The sequence below is a fragment of the Strigops habroptila genome, chromosome 2 (genome assembly GCF_004027225.2).
Source record: "Strigops habroptila isolate Jane chromosome 2, bStrHab1.2.pri, whole genome shotgun sequence".
NCBI lineage: Eukaryota > Metazoa > Chordata > Aves > Psittaciformes > Psittacidae > Strigops > Strigops habroptila.
The window spans coordinates 100786258-100809603 of NC_044278.2; the positions used below are offsets into that span (position 1 = coordinate 100786258).

General features: G+C 40.9%; 2 protein-coding genes across 14 annotated transcripts in view; one reads left to right on the forward strand and one right to left on the reverse strand.

Annotated features, from left to right (window-relative positions):
- Positions 1–3827: 3827 nt before the first annotated feature.
- On the forward strand, positions 3828–5716 carry ZAR1L (zygote arrest 1 like). Its single transcript, XM_030475576.1, has 4 exons — positions 3828–4409; positions 4693–4785; positions 4926–5000; positions 5400–5716. Exons 1-4 carry the CDS (start codon positions 3828–3830, stop codon positions 5541–5543), a joined length of 894 nt encoding a protein of 297 aa, XP_030331436.1. The 3' UTR covers positions 5544–5716.
- A 2551-nt stretch (positions 5717–8267) lies between these two features.
- Positions 8268–23346, reverse strand: part of FRY (FRY microtubule binding protein) — a 232117-nt gene continuing 217038 nt past the window's right edge. For 11 of the 13 annotated variants that reach the window (XM_030475571.1, XM_030475558.1, XM_030475572.1 and 8 more), the window contains 7 exons: positions 22236–22385; positions 21268–21366; positions 20704–20787; positions 15472–15489; positions 12596–12706; positions 10325–10518; positions 8268–9736 (listed from right to left, as the gene is read on the reverse strand). In XM_030475571.1, coding sequence (XP_030331431.1) covers positions 9478–9736; positions 10325–10518; positions 12596–12706; positions 15472–15489; positions 20704–20787; positions 21268–21366; positions 22236–22385 — 915 coding nt within the window. In that variant the 3' untranslated portion in view covers positions 8268–9477. The remainder of the gene's footprint in view (positions 9737–10324; positions 10519–12595; positions 12707–15471; positions 15490–20703; positions 20788–21267; positions 21367–22235; positions 22386–23346) is intronic. The other 2 variants (XM_030475550.1, XM_030475569.1) reach the window with 1 other exon arrangement.

Genomic DNA, 23346 nt, shown 5'->3' on the forward strand with positions numbered 1-23346 from the left:
CATCTTTCATTTTACGGGGATGTTCCTCTGCTCTTGTGCTGTGAAGGCGTTTACTCCTACCTCTCTGTACCAGTCCTTGTTACACAGTTTTATCACACCACATACTCATCTGTCACCTGCTTCAGGGTCTCTTCAAACAATAATTTTTCCATGTCCCTCCTCCTTCCAATATACTTACTGAACTTCTAATCCTGCAGTGACTGCTTCTTCCCAAAGCATTCAAACCACTGTCTTGAATGATGGCATGCAGCTTCCATTTTAATGTCCGTAGCCCTCCCAATGCACTTGATTTATTTCAGACACTTGAAAGGATATTTTGCAAGTACACTGTGAACTTTTAAAGACATCACCCCTACCAGCTCTTCTGTAGCCCCTATTTTGTTGGCCCACTGAACATTTATAAAGCAACACTTTCATAAAGGTGGTGAGGAGTAACAAATTACTTCACAGCAGGTCCAGGGATTTGGGGATTCTGCAGTTTCGAAAGACTCACATACACAGCTTGGATGATTTAATTGCATGATTTTAACTATATTACCTTAGAATTGAACTAAATGTGATTATGGAAGAAGAACTGTTAGTCTAATATGTAAGTGCTTGTAGTGCTAAAATTTATTTCATTATACAGGTATTAAGCCACTTTTCCTGGTATAACTGTTTTCCCTTTGGAGCAGTGTACAAGCTTATCCTGGTTTCAGCTGTAGCAGTTATTTTCTTCTCCTTTCTGGTAGCTGGTGCAGTGCTGTTTTGGCTTTGGTCTGGGAGCAATACTGATAACATATGGATGTTTTAGTTGTTCCTCAGTAGTGCGTACTCTGATCAAGGACTTTTCAGCCTCATGCTCTGCCAGTGAGGAGGGGCACAAGAAGCCGGGAGGAAGCAGAGACAAGACACCTGACCCAAACTACTCAAAGGGGTATTCCATACCACAGCATGTCATGCCTTGTATGTAAACTGGAGGGAGTTACCGGAAGGGACTGATCGCTGCTCGGGTTGGGCTGGGTGTCGGTCGATGGGTGGTGAGCAATTGTATCGTGCATCTCTTGTGTTTACTTTTTTCCCCTTTTCTCTTTCAGTTTTATATTCTTTCCACTTGTTATTTCCATTATCATTATTACTATCTTTATTATTAGCAGTAGTATTATACTGTACTTTTAGTTATTAAACTGTTCTTACCTCAACCCGTGGGGTTTACATTCTTTCAATTCTCCTCACTGTCCCACCCAGGGGGGGAGGAAAAGGGGTGTGTGAGCGAACGGCTGCATGATTCTGAGTTACCAGCTGGGTCTAAACCATGACAGTCCTTTTTGGCACCCAACATATAGTGATACAGCAGCAGAAGTTTTTGAGAAAGGGATGAAAATAATCCAATCCTTCTGAAGGCAAATTCTGCCATAAAACAGAGTAAGGTCAAGGGACCTGCACAGGAGATCCAGTTTTTGGGAATAAAATTGCAAGATGGACGTCACCAGATCCCCACAGATGTGATCAACAAGATAACAGCAATGTCTCCACCAACTAACAAGAAAGAAACACAAGCTTTCTTAGGTGTTATGGGGTTCTGGAGAATGCACATCCCAAATTACAGTCTGATTGTAAGCCCTCTCTATCACGTGACTCAGAAGAAGAATGATTTCAAATGGGGCCCTGAGCAACAACAAGCCTTTGAACAAATTAAACGAGAGACAGTTCATGCAGTAGCCCTTGGACCAGTCCAGACCGGGCCAGATGTAAAAAATGTGCTCTACACCGCAGCCAGGGAGAATGGTCCTACCTGGAGCCTCTGGCGGAAAGCTCCAGGGGATGCTCGAGGTCGACCCCTCGGCTTTTGGAGTCAGGGATACAGAGGATCCGAGGCCAGCTATACTCCCACTGAAAAAGAGATACTGGCAGCCTGTGAAGGGGTTCAGGCTGCTTCAGAAGTGGTTGGCACTGAAGCACAGCTCCTCCTGGCACCCCGGTTGCCTGTGCTGGGCTGGATGTTCAAAGGCAGGGTCTCCTTTACACATCATGCAACCGATGCTACATGGAGTAAGTGGGCTGCACTAATTACACAACAAGCTCGAATAGGAAATCCCAGTCGCCCAGGAATTCTAGAAGTCATCAACTGGCCAGAGGGCAATACTTTATTTCTATACTGACTCACGGATGGTGGCAAATGCCCTGTGGGGGTGGTTGCAGCAATGGAAGCAGAGCAACTGGAAATGCAGAAGTAAACCCATCTGGGCTGCTGCACTGTAGCAAGATATCGCTGCCCGGGTGCAGAACCTGGTGGTGAAGGTACGCCACGTAGATGCTCATGTACTCAAGAGTCGGGCCACTAGGAACACCAGAACAACCAACAGGTGGATAAAGCTGCTAAGATTGAAGTGGCTCAGATGGACTTAGATTGGCAACATAAGGGTGAATTATTTTTAGCCCGGTGGGCCTGACACTTCAGGCCATCAAGGCAGAGATGCCATGGCACGCCAGATAGAATTGGGGCTCATTTCCGGAATAACCTTATAGACACTTGGGCCAAAGAGCATGGCATTGAGTGGGTGTATTGCATCCCCTACCATGTACCACCCTCTGGGAAAATCGAATGGTACAGTGGACTACTGCCAAAAGCTACACTGAGAGCAATGGGTGGTGGGACCTTCAAACATTGGGATACACATTTAGCAAAAGCCACCTGGTTGGTCAGCACCAGGGGATCTGCCAACAGGGCTGGTCCAGCCCAATCAGAACTTTTATGTACTGTAGAAGGGGATAAAGTTCCTGTGGTGCACATAAAGAATTTGCTGGGGAAGACAGTCTGGGTTATTCCTGCTTCAAGCAAAGCAAACCCACTTATGGGGTTGCTTTTGCTCAGGGACTGGGTGCACTTGGTGGGTAATGCAGGAAGATGCAGAAGTTTGGTGTGTACCTCAAGGGGATTTAAATTTGGGTAAAAACAGCCAATGAACTCAATTATATGCTGTTGCCTGATATATAACACTGCTATAGCCTATCAGCTAAATGTCCATCTCCGCCACTCTGGGCTTTGAAAAGAGAATATGTGCTGTCATGATCATCAGCAGAGAATAAAATCATGGGAAAAGCCAGCAGCAGATTAAGTGCCTGCATTCTTTGCTCAGTTGTTGGAGTTTATCTGGGCTTTGTTAGTTTCCCAACCTCCCCCTTTTCTTCTTTTAAGACCATAAAGAGAAGGAGTTGGGAGCAGGCAGGCTTCCCCTCCCCATCACAGCTGTGGTTGTCCCAGCTGTGCTGAATTACATCTGTTCATCCTTGCAGTGTCTTGCAGAGATGCGCTTCTTTTTGAGCACTGATTATGTCTCAGGGCTTCTACAGCTCTGTCAAGATCTTCATGAATGTACAGCTACGTAAGCAACCGAGACTTTACTCAACCCTGGACTTGTTATTGCAGTGTCTAACCCCATGGCTGTTTCCCACCTGAAATCGGAGGTAGATGCCTCCATCAGCAGCACAAGCCTGCCTGTGTGCGCAGTGCACAGCTGCAGGCCAGCTCTGTGCAGCCCTTCGCCTCACAGAGACCTTGGCGAGGTGATGATGGGACATCCCATCCAATCTGGTGGCACAGGTCCCATCATGGCCTGCGTGCCCAGGCTTCCACACTGCATTCCTGGAGGCCCATCGACTCCTATTTGCGCCCAGTTCTAGAGGAAGCAGTGAGGACAAGTCTGCAACCCTCCCTTTACCATCAGCCCTCTGCCGGGCTGGGGCCAATTTCCCCATCAATTAGCAACAATTAGCAGCAGCTCTCCAGATAAGATAAAAGGCAGGGCATGGGGAGATCCAGAGCTGACTTTTCTGTGGTTATGATCATGGAGAGCTTTGTCTATCCCCCCTTCAGCACATTCCCCAGCTTCAGGAGCAGCCTCACTCCGAGCCGCAACGGGGACGCGGCGGTGAAGCAGCCCAGCTGGAAGCAGGGCAAGAGCGGCGGCATCAGCCCCTTCCTCGGGGGGCCCCTCACCCCTGTGCCCTCCGACTACCTGGACAGCTGCCGCCGGGCCCAGCTCCAGGCCCTGCTATCGCAGGTGAGCCCGGGGCTGGCGCCGCGGCTGCGCCGAGCCAGCACCCGGGAGGCGGGCGTGCAGGTGAGCCTGCGGGCCGACGCCGCGGTGCAGTGCTCGCTGGGGCCGCGCACGCTGCCCGCCGGCCGCCCGCTGAGCCCCGCGACGCGCCGCTCCCTGGGGCGCCTTGCCCTCTACTCGCCCGTGCCGGACCGGCGCCTCTTCACGCTGCCGGAGGCCGCCGCACCCCAGGAGAAGGAGGCGGCGGCTGGGACGACCCCCGAGGCGCAGGCGGCGGAGGATGAGAGCAGGCAGCAGCAGGAGGGGCAGGCAGAGGCCGCGCTGCCGAGCACGGAGGCGGTGTTCCGCAGACGGCGGGCTGTCTTCCAGGTGCGCAGCGAGGCTCCGGGGCCCGGGCTGGGGCAGCCCGCTCCGGGCAAGAGGCGGGGGGCAAGCCGCAAAGCAGGGCCGAGGGAAACCTGTCCCTAGGAAAGGGCACAGCGGCTCCTAGCCGGGCTTCCAGCTCAGGTCGCACATTCCCGGCCGGGCTGGTACTCCCTAGCAGTCTCCTTGCAGCAGGGAGCCTCCTGCCTGTGAAAAGAGGTGGTGTAACGAGGACTGGGTTGGATGTTCTTGTGGTGCTGGAAGCCGCTCATGAACTTTCCCGTTGCAGTTTTTGGAGCAGAAGTATGGCTATTTCCATTGCAAAGAATGCAAGACCAGATGGGAGAGTGCTTACGTGTGGTGCATTTCTGGAAGCAACAAGGTAGTTAACGAGTCATTCCTTGCCCCTGAGACTTGTAACAATGGCACCAAATCTGTGACAAATTGGATGCTTTGGCACAAATTTAGGTATTGAACACCCTGACTAAGTCTCTGTAGTAACCGAGGACGTGCTTTTTTCAGGTGTACTTCAAGCAGCTATGTCGCAAATGCCAAAAGGCCTTCAATCCCTATCGTGTGGAAGCAATCCAGTGCCAGGTGAGTTGCAGATGTCAGTATCCTGGTAAAACTGAGAGTATGTCATAAACTCTGATAGTTTACAATTGCTGAATCAGATACTAACTTTCTCTGGAAGAGAACTTGCTTTCATCAAAGTGCGAGGAAATGTTATTTGGGAAAGGTGTAAGGGGGTAGGACTCCCTCTGCTGCAGATGGCTTACATGAATAGTTCATGCAATACTATGCCTAGCTACATGAAGGGTAGGGTTGTGTGCTTATAGCTGAGAAGGCTCTTACAGCTTAACTGCATAGGGTTTTTACCACGAGCTCTTTTAAGTGTATCAGCCCAAATGTGTTTGATTAAGGAAAACAAAATATCACTCTAACATGAAGTGAGCACCTTTGATCTACTACCAATAGAATGTCTTGTTTCCTAAGACCTGTTCAAAGACGCGTTGTTCCTGCCCTCAGAAGAAAAGACATATTGATCTCAGGAGACCTCATCGCCAAGAACTCTGTGGCCGCTGCAAAGGCAAGAGGCTGTCCTGTGATAGCACTTACAGCTTCAAATACATTGTCTGATCTGTCTGCCCTCCCTCTTCTGTTCTGCTTTGCTCTTTGTCAGCCTCTTACAATGTTTTGACTTTAGGCTTTTGACTTGGCATTGGATAATGGATAAAGACTTTTGTACTATTTATAAAATACGTAACTTAATTGTATATATGCTGTGAATAAAGTTCAGTAGAAGTGTGCTATCCCTTAATTTCATCTTGCTGGGATGAAACAGGAAAGTATATCTGGAAGGAAACAGAACCTATTTTATTTCCTAAAGAAAATAGGTTTTGTTTTTAGTCTGCCTTTAGGAAGTGCTAAGATTAAAACTGTGACAGTGACTTTTTTTCCTTCAGTCACTCAAACTGAACTAATGTGGAAGATGCAAATGTTCTGCAGCATAATGTCTGGGGTAAATGAATCTGTGTCTCTTCCCACTGCCTCTGTCAAATGTATATTAAAAATCAGTTTGATCAAAAACTATATGCCAGAAGATTATGCCTGTAACATACAAGGGAAGGGTGTATGTTCCACACATCCTCCAAGTGAGGAGGGGAGGAGCTTTTTGAGCTGGGCTATCTGTGATAGAGTGTAACAAATTCTCTAGCTTAATGTGTCCTAAAAGAGGTAGAACAAGTCCTGCTGCCCCCAATTCAATACTGCTTTGTTCCTCAGAAGTTTTCTAGTCATATGATGTACCTCCAGCATAGGTGGCTTGAATGTAACTGGAGGGAGCAACTGAATGTGCTTTCATGGAGACAAAATGTGGTTGGGGGAATCCTAATTAAAGTCCCAGTGTTGTAGAAGCACAGTGGGGTATTACTGCAGTTCATATTGCCCTAGGGCTTTTGAGAGGCTTTGTTGGGAATATACTGATTTCTGCTCTGACCGAAGTTTGGAAATGATGCTCAGAAAGCTAGATGGCTACATGACAGCTTTTGTTGTATCTGTGAGGAATCATAGACTGCTTTAGGGTGGAAGGAGCCTCTGGAGGTCTACATACTCAGTGAAGGAAAAATGGAATCAAGTTGCTTAATAGATTGTATTCCTCCTCCAGGACAGTAATGAGGGATGTACAGCAGGTAGTCTGTCCTGTTCCACATCTTTACCAGTGATATGGAAGAGGCATGACAAACTTGTAAAGTTTGTAGGTGACATCAAACTGGGGGGACCAGCTGATACATCCGAGGGCAGTACTTCCCTTTGGAGAGGTCTCAGCAGCCTGAAGGGATGGGCCAACAAGAGCCTTGTTATATTCAGTAGGGTCAAGAGGAAATTCCTACCTGTGCTTGGGGAGCACCCTTTGCAGTAGCACAGGCAGGGGACTGCTGGCAGGGGAGCAGCTTGCTGGAAATTGCCCTTGGCATTTGGTTGTCAGCGAGCTGGGTGTGGAGCCAGTAGTGGGCTGTGGCAGGAAAAGGGCAGCAGCAACATCCTTGGCTGTATGAAAGGAAGTTGGGGCAGCAGAAGCAAATGTCCCCCTTTACTCAGCACCCTTTACTCAGCACTTACTAGACCACATCAGGATAGATTACTATATCCAGTTTTGGGCTCTCTATATGAGATGGATGTTGATCAACTGTAAGGAGTCCAGTGGAGACCACCAAAGCTGGTCACAGGGCTGGAGCACTTGCTCTGTGAGGAGATGTTGAGGGAACTGGGCATACCCAGGCTGAAGCACTGAAGGGGGACCTAACAGTAGCTTGCCAGGTTATGGTTATTCAGGAAAGATGGAGCCAGGCCCAATGTGGCTCATGGTAGCTGCCTGAGAGAACACAGATAAAACTAGATGGATTCAGACTGAATAAAGGAAAAGCTTTTCCACCATGACAACACTCAAGTAGAACAGGTTGTCCAGGGAGGCTGTGCATTCTCCATCCTTGAACTTTTTCAAGACCCAGCTGGATAAAGGCCTGAGTAACCTGGTCTGATCTTATGGTTGACCCTGCTTCAAAGGGGAGACTGGGCTATGTGACCTCGAGTCCCTTCCCAACTGAATTTTCCTGTGACTATGATCTGTAAAATATATAGAATTTTGCAAAGTGGTAGAGCAGGTCTCAGCTTTCACCAACCACTACAAATTTTTGCAGACCACCCCAGTTACAGATCTGAATAGCTTTCAAAAGTGAAATACACACTGGAATTTGAAGATGACTTTAACCATTGCAGATTATATTACTCAGAAAAATAATTGTGTGATTTGCCTCGCATTTATTTTTGTCCTGCAACTACAACTGTGCTGCAGAGCCCTGTGGACTGCAAAATCAGGAAACCTGTAAACGAAGTTGATTCCACCCCCTTGTACCAATACAAGTACTTTTCAAGATTCACATAAAATGGTGGAAGTGTTTTGAAAATGAAAAAGGGGTGAGGGAGAGATGGCTTTACTGTATTCTTGGAGCTGAGGCTGATATATCAGGCTAGACAACTTTTCCTTTGCCTTTAGCATAAGAAAAATACCCACCAAAATCTAAAATGAACAGGAGCATTACTGATGTTTTTAACAGAAACAAAACTTCACCTCTATTTTGGATTTTTTTTGTTATGAAACTGCTTTAGTCAGGGTCCTCTTCCTGGTTGAGTTGCAACTACAGACTGACAATAAACCCCTTACATTTCTCACTGGTATATTTCAGTGTAACAAATAGTTTCACTGTAAGTGATGGAAAAGGTGTCTTGGGGCTGCTGACCGTGGATACCATCTGCAGCAGTATAGATTCAGACAAGAACACAATCTTCACAACAAGCACATACTCTGTTGTGATTATATGTGACTTTTATATTTTAGTTAAATGGATGTACTGATCCAAATATCAACCAAAGTTACTTCACAAAAACGGTAAGTGTATTTACAGAGTGAATAAGTTACATAGTTGTCAGAATAAAAGTGTCTCAGATGTGCAACAGATTTACATGCATACATTTAACACTGGACAGCAGTTAAATGTAAGAAAAAAACCATACAGGTATGACTTTTATATATACATTACAAATAAAATAAGACATCTCTTTAAAGAAACTTAAGATGAGAACTTGCATTTCACGTTAATATTTTTACTTTCTATACTCAAAAATTTATGTTAAATAAAAATATGCATGCATAACAGTTCAAAAGATTTGACTCTGTGATGGGACTTTCTCCTACAAAATGGCAAGTTAAATTAGATCAACCATCCTTTAATAGTATAAATATATTCATAAAAGCAACCCTCTAGTAAAAAGCAGCCAAGGTCCTTTAAAAAAAACAACAAAAAAAGAAAATCTATCAAGACCATTCATGTTGCTCGGGGGGGCCTAAGAACAGACCTCTGCAATATGATCTAGTACCTTCAGAGACAGTAGCCTAGTAACATTAGGAAATGTACTTCATAGCAGCTTGTTGTTTTAAGATACAGTAATCATATTCAAATTACAGTGTACATTAAACTGTAGTCCATTTACAATTTGTTTCATATACACAGGCTCTCAGCTTTTGACCAACAAGTTTGTAAGATTCTGTGGCCAGCTTCATTCTGCCCATCTTTCACTCAACCAAATAAGAGAAAAAAGGAAAAAAATGTACATTTTTTTTTTTAAAACAAAAAAATATTATTTAGTGAAGGAAACATTGCACTTTTGCCAACCTAAAATTAATTTGCTATAAAGGAAGTATTGTTCAGTGTAGTAGGCTTTGGTATGCAATGGAAGTCACTTCTTCAGTAGTGAGTTGCAGTTGCTCAGTGAAATGCTAACTGATTTTTGTGCAACACAGAACAAAGGATGTTGTTCCAGATGCTCTATGCTACCTTTGTCCTTACAGTATTGCTACACATTTGAAGTTCAGCCCATGTCTTTTTAGAAGAAATCCTAAATGTAACAAGAGTGAGTACAGTTTGACCAAACCTTTGTAAGGCTGAGAAGACATTGAGCCACCTCACTCCAACAGGGCAGCACTCCCAGCTTGAAAGAGGACACAAGAGTCCTGTCAGAGACTTGTGCCAGAAATGCTGGAGTCTGGGAGAAAAGTATTGATGACCCGGTAACTCTGAGCTCTGCGGATCATGTCGCGGATCTCTATATTCAGTTCCATTAATTTGGTACAGATTTCTGTCAGGCTCTGGTTGGAGCCCACCAGTGCATAGGTGCCCGTCTGACCCAAGGTTTGGTGTCTGAAGTAAATGTTCAGCAGTGTCTGGACTTCATCGTCAGAGCTACTTCCAAAGATATCATTGGGCCACAAAATCCTGCAATCGAACAGGAAGAGAATGTGTGTATCATTATGGGTTTATTAGCACAGCACAGATGGAAACCAGGTGATAGAGATCTCTAAAAGGAGAACTGACTCACATGCTTATAAGCCAAAAGCAACTTACTGGTTTATGCTACTCATTTGTTACTCAGTCTGTTATCAAGCACTGAAATCACATAAAAGCGCAATTCCTATTATCTAAAACCCAGAAAGCTTAAGAAAACTCATTCAAGTAAGTGGAACTGGCTGGATGTTAGCTGATGCCAATGACATTCACCTGTAAGGAATTAGGTCTGTAAAAAGATTCTTAAAAGCCTCACAGAAGTACTTTTGATCTACTCAGTGTAATTAAATATCTTAATTGTTGCAAGCATACATGTTTGTATTACTGATTTGATACCGTTACTTGTGGCACACCACTGCAAAAGTTAGTAATGTCAATGCCCCCATGTACCTTGTTGAAACGTATTCAATTAATTATGCTGACTCAGCACATTACATTTAGTATAAAGTTAGGAAGCTAATAAATGGATACTTTTCTAATAACATGAAAGCCTAATATGAGCCATGTAGTAAAACTTGCCTGCATTCTCTTATTTGTCGGACGGCTTTAACAAGTTCATTGTTTTTCAAGCACTCCAGCATGGATTGAATAGCTGCTTCTGTAGAATTGAATGTGGGCTCAGATTCCATTGTCAGAGGCTCAGCTGCAATTGCAGCAGTAGCATCCTTAAGGTTTTTCTTCAACTCACTCAGTTCTCTTGACATATTTAACAGCTGTTCCAAGGAGAAAGATGAGAGATGGGTATTTTCATTCTCCTCAGGCACCAAAGGGAGTAGATATTTCAAGCTTATTCTTACTACTACATTGGATGTACACATTATGGAAAAGATCCTGTTTTAACACAAGGGCATTTCTTGACCTCTGAGCTCTGTACAATATAGGGAAGATGTGAACTACAGATTTTTAAGCTTTGTGCTTCCTTTAACCCTGTGCTGTTTTTTTGGCTTGCTAAAATGCAAGAGTACATCTAAACAATCTTTTATTTTTCACCCCAGCTACTTTTTTTCGTACCATAGTTTAAGAAAACAGACTTCTAGCAATGATGTTGTTATTTATTTACAAAATACATGCAGCATCTGACATGATTAACAGATGGACAGGAATTGTATAACCCTCTATCAGACTTAAAAGTTCACATGGCACAAGACTCATAAGTAAGTTAACAGTTAATTTATAAAGTTTTCATGCTCATACATGCTAAAAATAACCACTGTCACATGAACTAAGATAGAACTTTCTTTCAGCAACAGCTTATGGCTCCAGCAAAATATGTGAATTTCCTGGTAAAACAGCTATTCCTCATATTATTGTTCTGCAGTTTCACAGGCTGCATTATTTATAAAAATCATAACTGTGAAATACAGTTACTGAAATCAATTCTCTTATAAGGAACACAAAATATTTCTAAAATGTAAGACTACTTTAAGATGCCTCCTGTCCTGTCTTCTCTTAAAAGTGAACAGCACAGTCACAATGAGCCAGCCTTCAGAACAGTGCCTTAAGATACAATAAATATTTGAACTCTTTGTAATGCTACAGCATATCTGATAAAACAAACCATTTCCATTTAGAGAGACTCTCTAAGCTACTTGAATCTGTCATAAAATACATTTATAGCTTCAAATTTGTTTTCAGCTACAAGCAAAGTACAATAACTTCTTCTCAATAGTTTAAAATATATACACTTTACCAGGAGAAACATACATATGGAATGGCAAGTTAAATCTTTCCTTAGATGATGCTCATTCAACTTAATCACCTCAAATATATTTCAAAGTATTACATATTTTATGCAATTGCTGAAAATAAACTTGACTAACAGTATGGTTCTTGTCAAGTGTTTATTTTAAAGAAAGATACATAGATTTATCTAAAAACAAACAGCTATTTGGGTCAAAAGCGATAGTGTGCTGTGTCAAAAATATGTAAAGAGGAAAGCTGTAAAAATCACAGCATTATAAAGATGACATTAAGGTATTTAGTTATATTTTTTAAATAGATTTAATATTCCATGTGTAATGGAAACATTAAAATGATTTCGATGTATTTATCTAGAGAATAAGAACAGGCAGTATGCTTGCAGTCAAAATAGAAAGTAGTTCTACACTACACACCTTTGTTTGCTCAGGTTTGAAAGGATGCAAAACCATTTAATAGCTGTTTGTCAAAAACTGCTGCTGATGTTTCTAGTATAATGCACATGCAATAGAGACGGTTTATATGGCTGGAAATTACAACACATTATTCCAGCAAAAACCTTAATTTTGCATCCAGATTAAGATTAATTTACCCAATTATTTTGTTATTTCCATGCTAACAAATGCTCCTAGTCTAAGTGTCCCCACAAAGTTCAGAGAAAATCAGTCATGACCTAGGAAAAGGATATTTTCTATATGTGTAAAGAAGGTTCATTTTCTCTAAAAATTAAGGCCTCATTTAAAATAAAAATAAACCAGTGAAGATGTTCACATAGTATAAGTAAGTCCTCACTGCATGTAAAGTGTGAGTGAAATTAAGATTTCATGTACCATACTAGTTTGTTACCACTGACCAAAATGACTTTTGAAGACTGAATGTATAAAAGAACACAGTCTCTGAAAGTACAATTACAAAAAATACAGCCTCATGACTATATTTTAATGCAGATGCTGATGTATTGAAGGGTTTTGTCTGCAAACTTAAATTCAGGGTGAAATAGTGTAATCTTTGGTGTAAGTCCATAGAAAGAAAAATAAGAACATGAAAGTAAAGTGGTATTTTCACTGTAAGACTTTTTAGTTTGTTACGTACCTCTGGCATGGAACTGACTTCATGCACTTGTCCGATAAGTTTACAGTAGGACTGAAAAAGCAACAGCAGCTGGAAGTGCAGTTTATATAATCTCTGACACAGTTCCAATTGCTAAGGAAAGATTTGTAGAAGAAATAATTATAAAGATCAGCAAGTTATACTAATTTTCAATAACTAATAAAACACATAGAGATAGTTCAGTTCTCAGAAAACGTTATTTTACTGGAGTATGATCACATACTGTTTCAGAAAACATTCTTCTGCAGTTAAGTCATATATGACATTGAAAATCAAAATTATGATGGCTAGCTCTCATGTAGCACACGTCAGCATCAATCTCAAAGCAGTTCATATAGGTTAGCTTCACTGTCTCCGATCTGCAGCTGGAAAGCAGAGGCAGAATATGGGGGAAATTACTTTGCTGCATGAAACACAAAACTCTTTAAAACTTCACAAATGGCCAATGACCATTTCTGAGAGGATGGAAATCCAAGAGAGAAGCAATGAAGTAGTTGTCTAAGAGGGTCAGAGCTCCTGCCTGCTTTCTCTAAGGGAAGAGGGAGAGAGGCAATGAAGCCAGCCAGGAGTGGTAAGTAGGAAGTGCCAGCTCTGCAACTTAAACGTCAGTTCACGGATTTTCCACCATCTTAAAGAAACCGTACAACTAATGGATGGAGTTTAATGTGTAAGAGGACCTCTGGCTTCTACAATGTATTCTCCCAGATTAAGTAGATACTGTTCTATGAATATTAACTTGTTTCTTCCAGTGAAATGCACAGTGCCACACAAAAGGTGTTGGACACATTGAAGTAACATGTGGTGGGCATGTCTGTCAAGTTAAGATGTTTATGACCCTGGTATCCGTGTGCCTGTCAGGAGGGGGAATCTGGTAGTTCCACAGCTGGATCATGATGGGGAAGGGAGGCATATTTGATCTTTGGCAAATTACAGAAGAAGTGAAACTTCTGCAAGCACAATTGCATGCCAAACACGACAGAAAAAAAGCAGCAGCAATTAATGTCTTTGCTTCCTTAAAGCACTTCATACATGCTTAGCTACCAGCACGTACTTCAGCTACTTGCTGAACTGGGGTCTCTGCAAATGCAAGCACAAATACTTTGAAAGTACTTTAAAAACATTATAAATGTTAATTTGAATGAAGTGCTTCTTTACATATGGTTCAATATTTAAGTGCCAGGGTTTTTATTAATAAGCCAAAATTAGAACTGTATCCTTATGCATTTCCAGTTCCAAAATTTCTGTACCAGCCAGACAAGGCTGAGCGGCTGAGGTCAAGGAGATGTTTTTTGGCAAATTTCAGCTTTGTTTGTCAGGGAGGAGTGGACACCAATCACCCATCTATGAACAGTCATCCAAGGGCACTGCCAAAATCAAGCAGAGGTAGTCTCCTTCTGAAGGAGATTTATAGAGGAGAGTGGGAGCAAGGGGAGAGTGCCAAGCCATGGGGTGTCAATCTGGCAGGGTTTGTCCTGCTGAAGGCCTGGCAGACAGGGCTGCTCGCACCTCAGCCTTGTTCTGCCACAGCAGCATAGCTCAGCACTGCAAATTTGCCTGGTCTGCGTTCTGTGCTGTAGTGATAAACTGTTTCTGGTTTCTGAGTTGGTATGTTTTATGTTTGCTATTGGTGGTCAGGGTTGGAGTGTTCCAGTCCCAGATGACATCCCATCACACTTGATATGACAGCAAAGACCCACATGAAGTGAAGGAAGGCCCAGAAGATCCATGGTGGGGAAAAAAGGGAGGGAATGGCTGTACAACCTGCTGGGACAGAACTGACTCATGGGCAGGAACAAAACCTATTGGTGGCTGAGAGAATGCTGCCTGTTAAATAAACCTGCCCAGTGGCCATTCTCTGTAACTGAGGCCATGGAGCACTGCCATGCTCCCATTTATGTGGCTGATCGTTCTCCTCTCAAAATAAAGAGTGACTGTTTAGATACAACCTCCTGGAAATGGTTCTGGCTTCTGACTTCCTCCAACCATGCTCTGCATGTCAGGGGCTGGCTGGCACCCCAGGCAGAGAAGGTGCTAATTGTTCACCCCTAATACCAGCCCAGGGACACACACTTGCTCCCTGGTCCTTTTTTAGCTGGGACACAGCCTCAGGTTCTCCAACACGGATCCAATTCACTCTATTCGAATTTTGGAGGACCAGCAACACTACTTCGCAGTTACATACACATGTACTTGAAGCTGTCAGGGAGTTAAAAATTAATTGAAAACCAGGACATGGCACAACATAAAAAAATAAAAATCTTATGATAGCTTGGCATGTAACTCATGATTTTTTTTCAGTCCTTACAGAATAATAATTGTTTCACCCTTCTGGTTGCTAACCTGAATGAAAACAAACTAAGGTCAAATCAAAGACTCAAGTTTGACTCAGTATTTAGTTTTTATATCGAGCAACTCCATCTTTGTTCTTCCTGAGTAAGTATTAGAAACCAATACTAGTGAAAATATTCATCAACATACAAACAAAACCAATTTAAACTGTAACTGTCAACTTTAAATTGTAGATTTTCATTAGGCCAAATTGAAAATTATGAATTTTAAAATAATAAAAAAAGTTATCTTCCACTTCAGCATATGATATGCATTCAAATGCTCGATTTTAAAAAAAATTATGTAAATGACCACTTAAAACATATGAAGGTGTCAGAATTTTGGCAGAGTTTTTTTAGATTTCACGAAACACACATTAGTAAATTATTGTAGTCACTGCATGTAGAACCACATATTCTACAGGAAAATTATAATGAAAAAGGAAAACATGCTTAGAAGTAAAACAGTAAAACTGGGGTGTATTAGTCCATCTACAGATGGACAAAGAATATGAAAGAACTTCAACTTACTGCAAGAGATTCCATTTGCTACACAGCAAGCATGGCACAGGAGAAAAGGAAAGGAAAGAAAGTATAGTGTCAGTGAAATGCATGCAATAGGAAGCACAGCCCGTCTTTAATAGCATAACTTGTCAGCAGTATTAGCAATGCTTGCCTCAACCTGGTAACTGGTTGGAAATATCACATACAACATGCACAGCATTCTTAATAAAATCAAGCTTTCATTCTAATGGTAAATTCCAGTCTAAATATCCTCAGATCTTCAGATTTATTAGTTCTGATTTATCCCACTCAGTAAATGCTGTAACTAACAAACACGGTGACATCAGCCCAGTTACAACCTGATGTCAGTGCATATGCACATAATGTTACAAAACATTTGGAATTCTTCTTAAAATTATTTATCTTACCATCAGTACAAAGGCAACAAACACAGAAATGTGATATAATGCTGACTTTGTATAGCCTGACAAAGTATTTCAGTCTGGTTTCTTTCCATGGGCCTTACTATTAAAAAATGTATGTAAAGTATTGTCCCAAATCCTGCCTTACTCTTCTGTAAAACCATGACAAACTAAGCTTGAAGCTCTTGTGATGTTTAATTTCATGCCTTTTACATTGCTTGAATAGTTTTATTCTTCTATTTAGTACTCTTGAAAAAGCCCCTTTCTGTCTTGGCTTCCATGCAATTCACATAAATTAAGCTTTGTAAAGCTAAATTCAAGATAAGAGGACAAGAGCAGACAGATCACTGTGCTCTAATAAATTCACAGGTGTGCTGGCTTGTGTTTTCCAAATCTTGTTTGTCTTCAGCTCTTCTGAAGTTTAGCATGCCACCAAGTTTCATTTGGACTTTCAAAAAGATTTCAATCCACATATAATTTCTAATTTGCCATGGAATTTACGTTAAAGAAGGCATGGGAGGCTGGAGGGGGAAGGGAGGGGAGAAGCAGCAAATAAGTGAATTCCATGGTCTTTTTTTCCCAGAAAACACTGTCTTCTCTGTACTGCTTCCAAAACCGTGGCAAGCCAAAAAAAGGGGTGGGGAAGGGGTTTCACATTACATGAAAAACTCTTCTTCACAGAAAGAAAATGTACTGGATACAAAATCTCCCTAAACTATACTGATGCTCAACTCCATATTGCTCTACAATTTCATGATTTTAACTTATCTTCCTCTCTCTTTCAGCATAAAATTAAATATTCCTTGGATGTTGAAAAGACACTAATTATTGGACTAAGTGACAATTCTTTTAGTCCCAAGCAGCAAGGGCTCCGGTAGAATTACCCTAGCCTTCACTCTTGTTCTCAATTTCTAGTTTAATTCCTATAGTAAGGGAAGTACTGGTTTAGATTAGCTGATAGACACTACACAATTAGTGGTTTTGGCAGCTGAAAATACCAAATGTTTAGAGCAGATCACCTGGATGGTCCTTTATGCAGCTAGTAAATGCTGCACCTAAGGAGGATGCAGCAACACTCTGATTTAGGTTTTTTTTGAGACAGAGAATTACTGTTCTGTACTACTAGCAGACAAGGAAGACAGCAAAGCACTAATCTTTAGATCATTGGCCTTCTTGCTTTTTTTCAAGAAATAATTTTTACATACAGAAAAAGAGATGAGAGTTACATAATCATTTCTTAAGACATCAACAGTTTGATGGCTACACAGTCTTCAGTCATTTATTGGCACGGCAGAGTCCCACCGTAACAAAGTAACTGCTGCGTTCAAGGGGTTATTAATTTAAAGTGCATCTTATTAAGGCATTCTATTTGGTTTGACATGCCAGCAGACAAAAGCTTTTCCCACAGTCTAGGAAAGTGGGTATTTATAAAAATGTTTATATATATCAGAGAAAAAAAGAGAGATTTAGCATATGCTGTGTATTCTTAAATATCCACTGGACTTGAAGGATAGTAAAAACTATTCTGTTTGGGGAAACCTATCACACAGCTGTATTCCTCATTCAGGAAAGCTGCCTACCTGAGCCAATTTTACCTCATTGTCAATCCATGGATCTGTCAAACAGCAGTCAGATAATTGGTTATTAAGAATGTCTAACTTAACAATGAGACTCACTGTATCTCGAGCTTTACTGTAACTCGACTGAACTTCAGATGACTATGGTCCCAATAAGCACACCTCTGGTCTTATTGGCAGCCTAGAGTAATTGAATCTTTAGCCACAGGGAAAATCATAGCAACAGCTACCTTCTGATTTTTGGGGGCAAATTTTTATGGTGTGCAGCATGTTTTAAATATCCACCAACAATCTGAGTTTGCAAAGCCCACATCCATTAGCTTGTGGTGGGCTTTGGGATGAGCAAGGTTTAAGGAAGGTGTATACTGACTTTGGACTTACAGAGTAAACTGAATGTCTCATTGGGAGATAAATACTTATTTGAATTAGCAGTGCTAATTGACAAGAATAAAAGGACCTTCTATGTGTCTCTTTTCCAGAGGAAAAAAAAAAAACCCAAATAAAACCAGTCTTTGACTAGATTCAAAAAAGCCTTTTTTAGGAAGATTGAAGAGTGTACTGATAGCTGTTCTCATCTGAGACTGTTACACTTGGACAGACAGCACAATGTCTGTTACAATATGTTGTCCAGTTAATCTTTTGTCTATCAATTGACTCCTACGTCCTTGAGACTCTGTTGCTCAATGTAGCATCAAAGCTTACAAATCAGAGACACATCCAAATCATGTAATCTGTTGCAAGAATAAGGAGCAGGGGGAGAGGAGAAGACATTCTGGGACATGAAGCTTTCACCCAATTTCAGGAAAGTTGCTAGCTCTAGCAGCTGACCTAGACAACTTCTATTTCAAGCTTCTTCAATGTCAGAATAAGCAATTTCTGCCTTTGCCCATTTTTAGTAACAGTAACAATAGTCAACAAATCATGTGCAATTATTTTGAAATGAGATCTGATTAGAGAAACTGGTGCCAAGTTAGTAACCAGCATCGGCAGGCACTTGTGACGCAACTGCTTGTGCTAATGCTGAATTTGGTCTTATGTCTTGTCTGTAGAGGGGACTATTTTCACTTCAACTTTTTTACCAAGTGGGGAGTTCTGAGAATCTAAGATTTCTGCCTTTGGTAGAGCAAGGCGTTGCTTTTTTCTCCTTACAATTATTTACAAACCTTTTCCAGAAGCAGCCAGGTTTTATGCTTAGCTGAGCAATTTTTTTTAGGCCAGAAGTCTTCAGCAGGATTTCAGGCCCTAGTCTAATCCTCAATGAGTTTAGGCAGGTTCCCTTGTGACTATCACTGTAAGACAAATGTTTTTTCCTATAATTATTAGATTCTTTAGCTTTCAGGTTGAGGGAGAAGAGGATAGGAAATGTAAGAAAACAAATACTTGACAGTCTAGGAGTAATTTTTCCTTGTCCCTTCCTAATCACACTCATCAGTTTCCCTGGACTCTTCCTCCCATTACCCTTTTGTTGAATAAACAGATTATTTGTTGGGAAGCGCTTCTTCAACTGAGAGATGAATGAGAAGGGTCCTGTCAACTTCCAAGGAATAATGCATTTTGGGCTGAAGGAACAATGATGGGGAGAAACCAGGGACTCCTGAAGGAGTGAGAAACTTCTCTTTTCAGTCTATTTGATAAGCAGTAAAAATACTAACTGTGGCTTCACAAAACACACATTTAATTCTGAAACAGAGAACACCTAGCTGAAAAAACCCCACACAAGTGGAACATGACATTTACTAACTTTTAGATGCATTTAGGCCAGCTATTTGAGCTCAATTCACAGTTTATTTCTTCTCTTCAGCACTCTTTCTCCTCTACTTTTTCAAAAAAGAAAATGTAGATGATCAGCATGCACATTCCAATAGTTACAACTCCCTATGCATACTTTATCTCTCTCTCCTGATGTACTTGCAAGAGAAGTAGTAGCATGTATTCCAGGTCTCTCTTTTTCAGGTTTGAGAATAGCTCACTTGTAACTTCCCTGTACACAATTACTATTACAGAAGAGACAGTATCTTATTTAAATGCACTGGAAGGTGCCTGTCACTTTTGCTGGTGCCAATGACAGGCGAGGGAAGATTGAACAGTTTTCCCACTGCCTGTGATTGCACCACAGGACTTATTAGCAAATTAGATTTGCTAATAAGGTCAAGGAAACCCAAATGCAGGGGTGGCAAGGGCTTGGGATTCTTGGGAAATGGCATAGAAAATAAAAATCAGGGAAGTTCAAAGATAGGAAGACAAATACATAGAAGTGGGAAAGAGAGGTTAAGATAAAACCAGAAGAAAATAAAGTGAACTGGGGGAGAAGACAAACTGAAACCAACATAAGAATAAAACAAAGTATTTGAAAAAAAATGGTTACAACAGTCAGTTGTGTGTTCTGAAAATGTCACCATTAACTTTTGTAAGTTAAAATACATGGAAAGAGGAGATGTCACTTTTTTCTACATGCTGTTGCTGCTTCCTGATTTTGGCTAATTCTTTCCAGCCTCCTCTCTTCCCCATCCCTCTATTCTTTTATCTACAAAAGAAAAAAAAACTCCACAAAAAACCCCACAAAATAACATTTCTCAATTCATTCTATGCCACTAAGATACCAGCTGTTTCTTATACTTAATATATTACGTAATAGAAATGTTTGCTGATGGTGCTGACTTCTGAAAAGATTGATCTGTTAACTAGAATCAACACACTGAATATATATACTTATGTACATATATAGGCACATGTGCATGTAAAACTCGTTCAAAAGTGGTATTTTGCCTTAGCTATAAGTACTTATCTACAGCATAAATTATTTCACTGGCCATTTTACAATCATTATTTCATAACTACTAATCTAAGTGTATTTCAGCCAGGCAAATCTTGCTGTTGGGCAGACCGAGTCTGTAACAGCCGTAGATAAAATGGGTATAATGTGGAAATGCAGTACTCCAGAGGTGATTTTCAGAGACTCTGTGCTGTGGGCAACTGCTGCTGAAAGATCTTTCTAAAAGGGAGAGCACGCGCAACCCAGACAGAGTTAGCTCTGCTTCCTTGTCTAGACTAGGAAGGCAGCAGTATTGCCTCTGAACACTTCCCATTTACTGTGGCCAGGGCTAAGGCAACAGTATCTTTGAGCGTTAAGTGTGAAAACTGGATTATGCCCAAGCCCAGGAGAGAGACAAGGAGGAAGTACAGCAGGCTCTTCTGGGTCTGAGAACAAGATCTAGCACACGTTACTTTACAGAAGAGAAATAATACTGCTTATTCATTACCTTCTCTTCTGAGTCCCCTGGCTGGCAGGTAATAACTCCATCTCGTGAGCCCCCAGCAAATGTTGCCTTGCAGTTTGCAAGCCACTGTTTTGAGAGAGAAATTAAAAGAAGATATGAATACAACATATGGTTTGATTTGAAGAAAAGTAAGCAAAATCCTAGTTCCACAGCACAGCATATTAACAAACAAAAATTTGCAGTTGCACTTTTTATTCACACAGACTGTGACAATTTGCTTTGACGGTAATTTAAAAAGTGTACTTCCAATTTCTGCTGGTAGCTGAATTGCATAAATCAAGAAAATGAATTAATTACTGAATAGGAGAAAGGAGAGACCTGGAATATTAAAGATGCCCATGTTTCTAAAATTAAGGGATACAATAGCTATTTTTTTTAGTTCTGGTTCATATGTTCAGGAAGAAACATTTCATTAACCCAGTATCTGAAACATGTTTTTTTATTGAATATTAGTTTAACCAGAACTGAGTGTATCTGCAGTCTCCTGGCATAGCATACAGACGTACAAAACAAGTATACACATGTACAAAACATAATCCAGCATACCGAGAGCGTTGCTTCTTTCCTGTTGTTGTATGTGTCCAGGTACTCCTGTAGTTCTAAAACACTGAACTTCAGCTTTTCAAGAAGGCCACAAGAGAGCAGCTGAAGAAATGAAATCAAAAGGTCTAGTAATATCACTTTAAAAGAATAAAAATATTAACAGAGCAGAAAGTATAGTAAAGATCTTGCAAAAGAATACTTAGATTTACAGATACTAATGCTGAAAAGTATTTATATTTATGCAAAATTATACATAAATAGAATACTATACTGAAAACTCAATAGCAAAAGTTGCACTAATGATAATGTGGAATTGAAATTGTGTTATGTGCTTAACACCTTTGCAGAGGACAACAAAATACTGCACAAAGCCTAACTAGTTAATCTCCACAGCTCTCTAATGCTGTAAGGCACAGCTCTTCCACAGTCACAGCAGTCTTCCACAGTCACACCAAAGATCACACTTTGCAAGTTCCTACTTTTGTGTTAGGCCACACTGTCCTGATGCTGTTGCATAAAAGTGGGCCAGTATAAAAACAGTGGGAAGGGTCATCTCATTCATTATCTAATATTTATTTTTATCATCCAGCTCACATCACAGTTGACTCAAATGAAACCATTAAACAAATTACCATCTCTCATGCTGAACTACGTAAAAAATAGCTTCTTTTTTCATTTGTGGAGCCAGCTGGGTCAAGCAGGCACCTGTTTTTTATTGTTTTCTGGCACAAAGGCTTAACACATCATAACTGTTCTATGATTCTATGATTCTATATTGCCCATCTGCCAGTACCTACCTAATAAAATAATATAGAAAATTAATGGAAATATGGTTAAAATATGATATAAAATTAGAGATAGGAGGTGAGTATCTTTTTGACATATATGCTCAGGCGTTGCCCAGAAGTGAAAGAGCCAGTAAAATAACACACTGCAATAAGCACATGCCTTTTGAAAAGAAATATACTCACTGTTTCTGCATCTACAAAAAGGGTGGGACATTCTGAACATGATGTTAACATCTGAGAAGACCTCACAAACTTGGAGCCTATTCCTCGCAGGTTGTCTCCCAAGTAACTAGCTGCATCGCAGGTTAGGAAGCAGAATCTTTTCTGAATATTCTGGAAAGGAAAATACAGTTTATTGTATTCTTCACTCAAGCACAAGCTTCTTTACTTTGCAAGCAAATGGCATGCTTTTTTTCTCTCCACACAGTAACATGTGCAAAAGAGACCATCTCCCTGTAGAGAACTGAACGTCTGCTCAAGGATTCTGAATAATAGTTATTATGCCAGAGACAGCGTACAGCTGGGCAACTACAAAACTAATTACACAATTCATAATAATTTACTGCTGAAATACATTCTTTCTTATAGGGATGATTCAACCTTTATAAACCCTTTTATCCACAGGTAGCTTTTCTTTCTTGGCTATACAGAGTTAACAGAGTTGATCAGCACATGATGTTTTTTGCCCATTCCGGGCATTGTTTTATTAGTATTCCATGTCAAGTGGCTAATCAGATAATATAATGGACATCCTAATGCCAAACAGCAGCATGGAAAAATCAGAAAAACCCTTTTGTTTTCCCCTGTGGGAAAAACCTTCTTACTAAAATTTTTCTGCTTCTTGGGAGGACTCCAGAAATACTACATTGCATCCGGGAATTATTCTTTTCAGAAGATTTTTTTTTTTTTGGTGTTTCGAGTTCTAATCCAGTAAAGTTTTCAAGAAACATTCTAGTGATGATAGTTTCTTTTCAGTGACTAATATATAAAATGAATAATAAATAAAACCAATATATTAGTCTTGCAGGAACTGAAATAATGATATTGATAAATACACAGTAGGTTTCACTGCCAAAATACATCTCACTAAGGCCAACTGCTCAGCAGATGGGAGTAACATGAAAATATTTAAAAAAGTAAAAGTATGCAGCATTTTTGTATGATTCATTCCACATTACCATAGGCGTTTCTCTGAGGTTAGGACCTGCATTACCATAAGCATGCCTCAGTGAAGAGAAGTGCTTCCCAAATACCAGTCTGGATGACAGACATATAAATAGCCTGTTACTGTTCC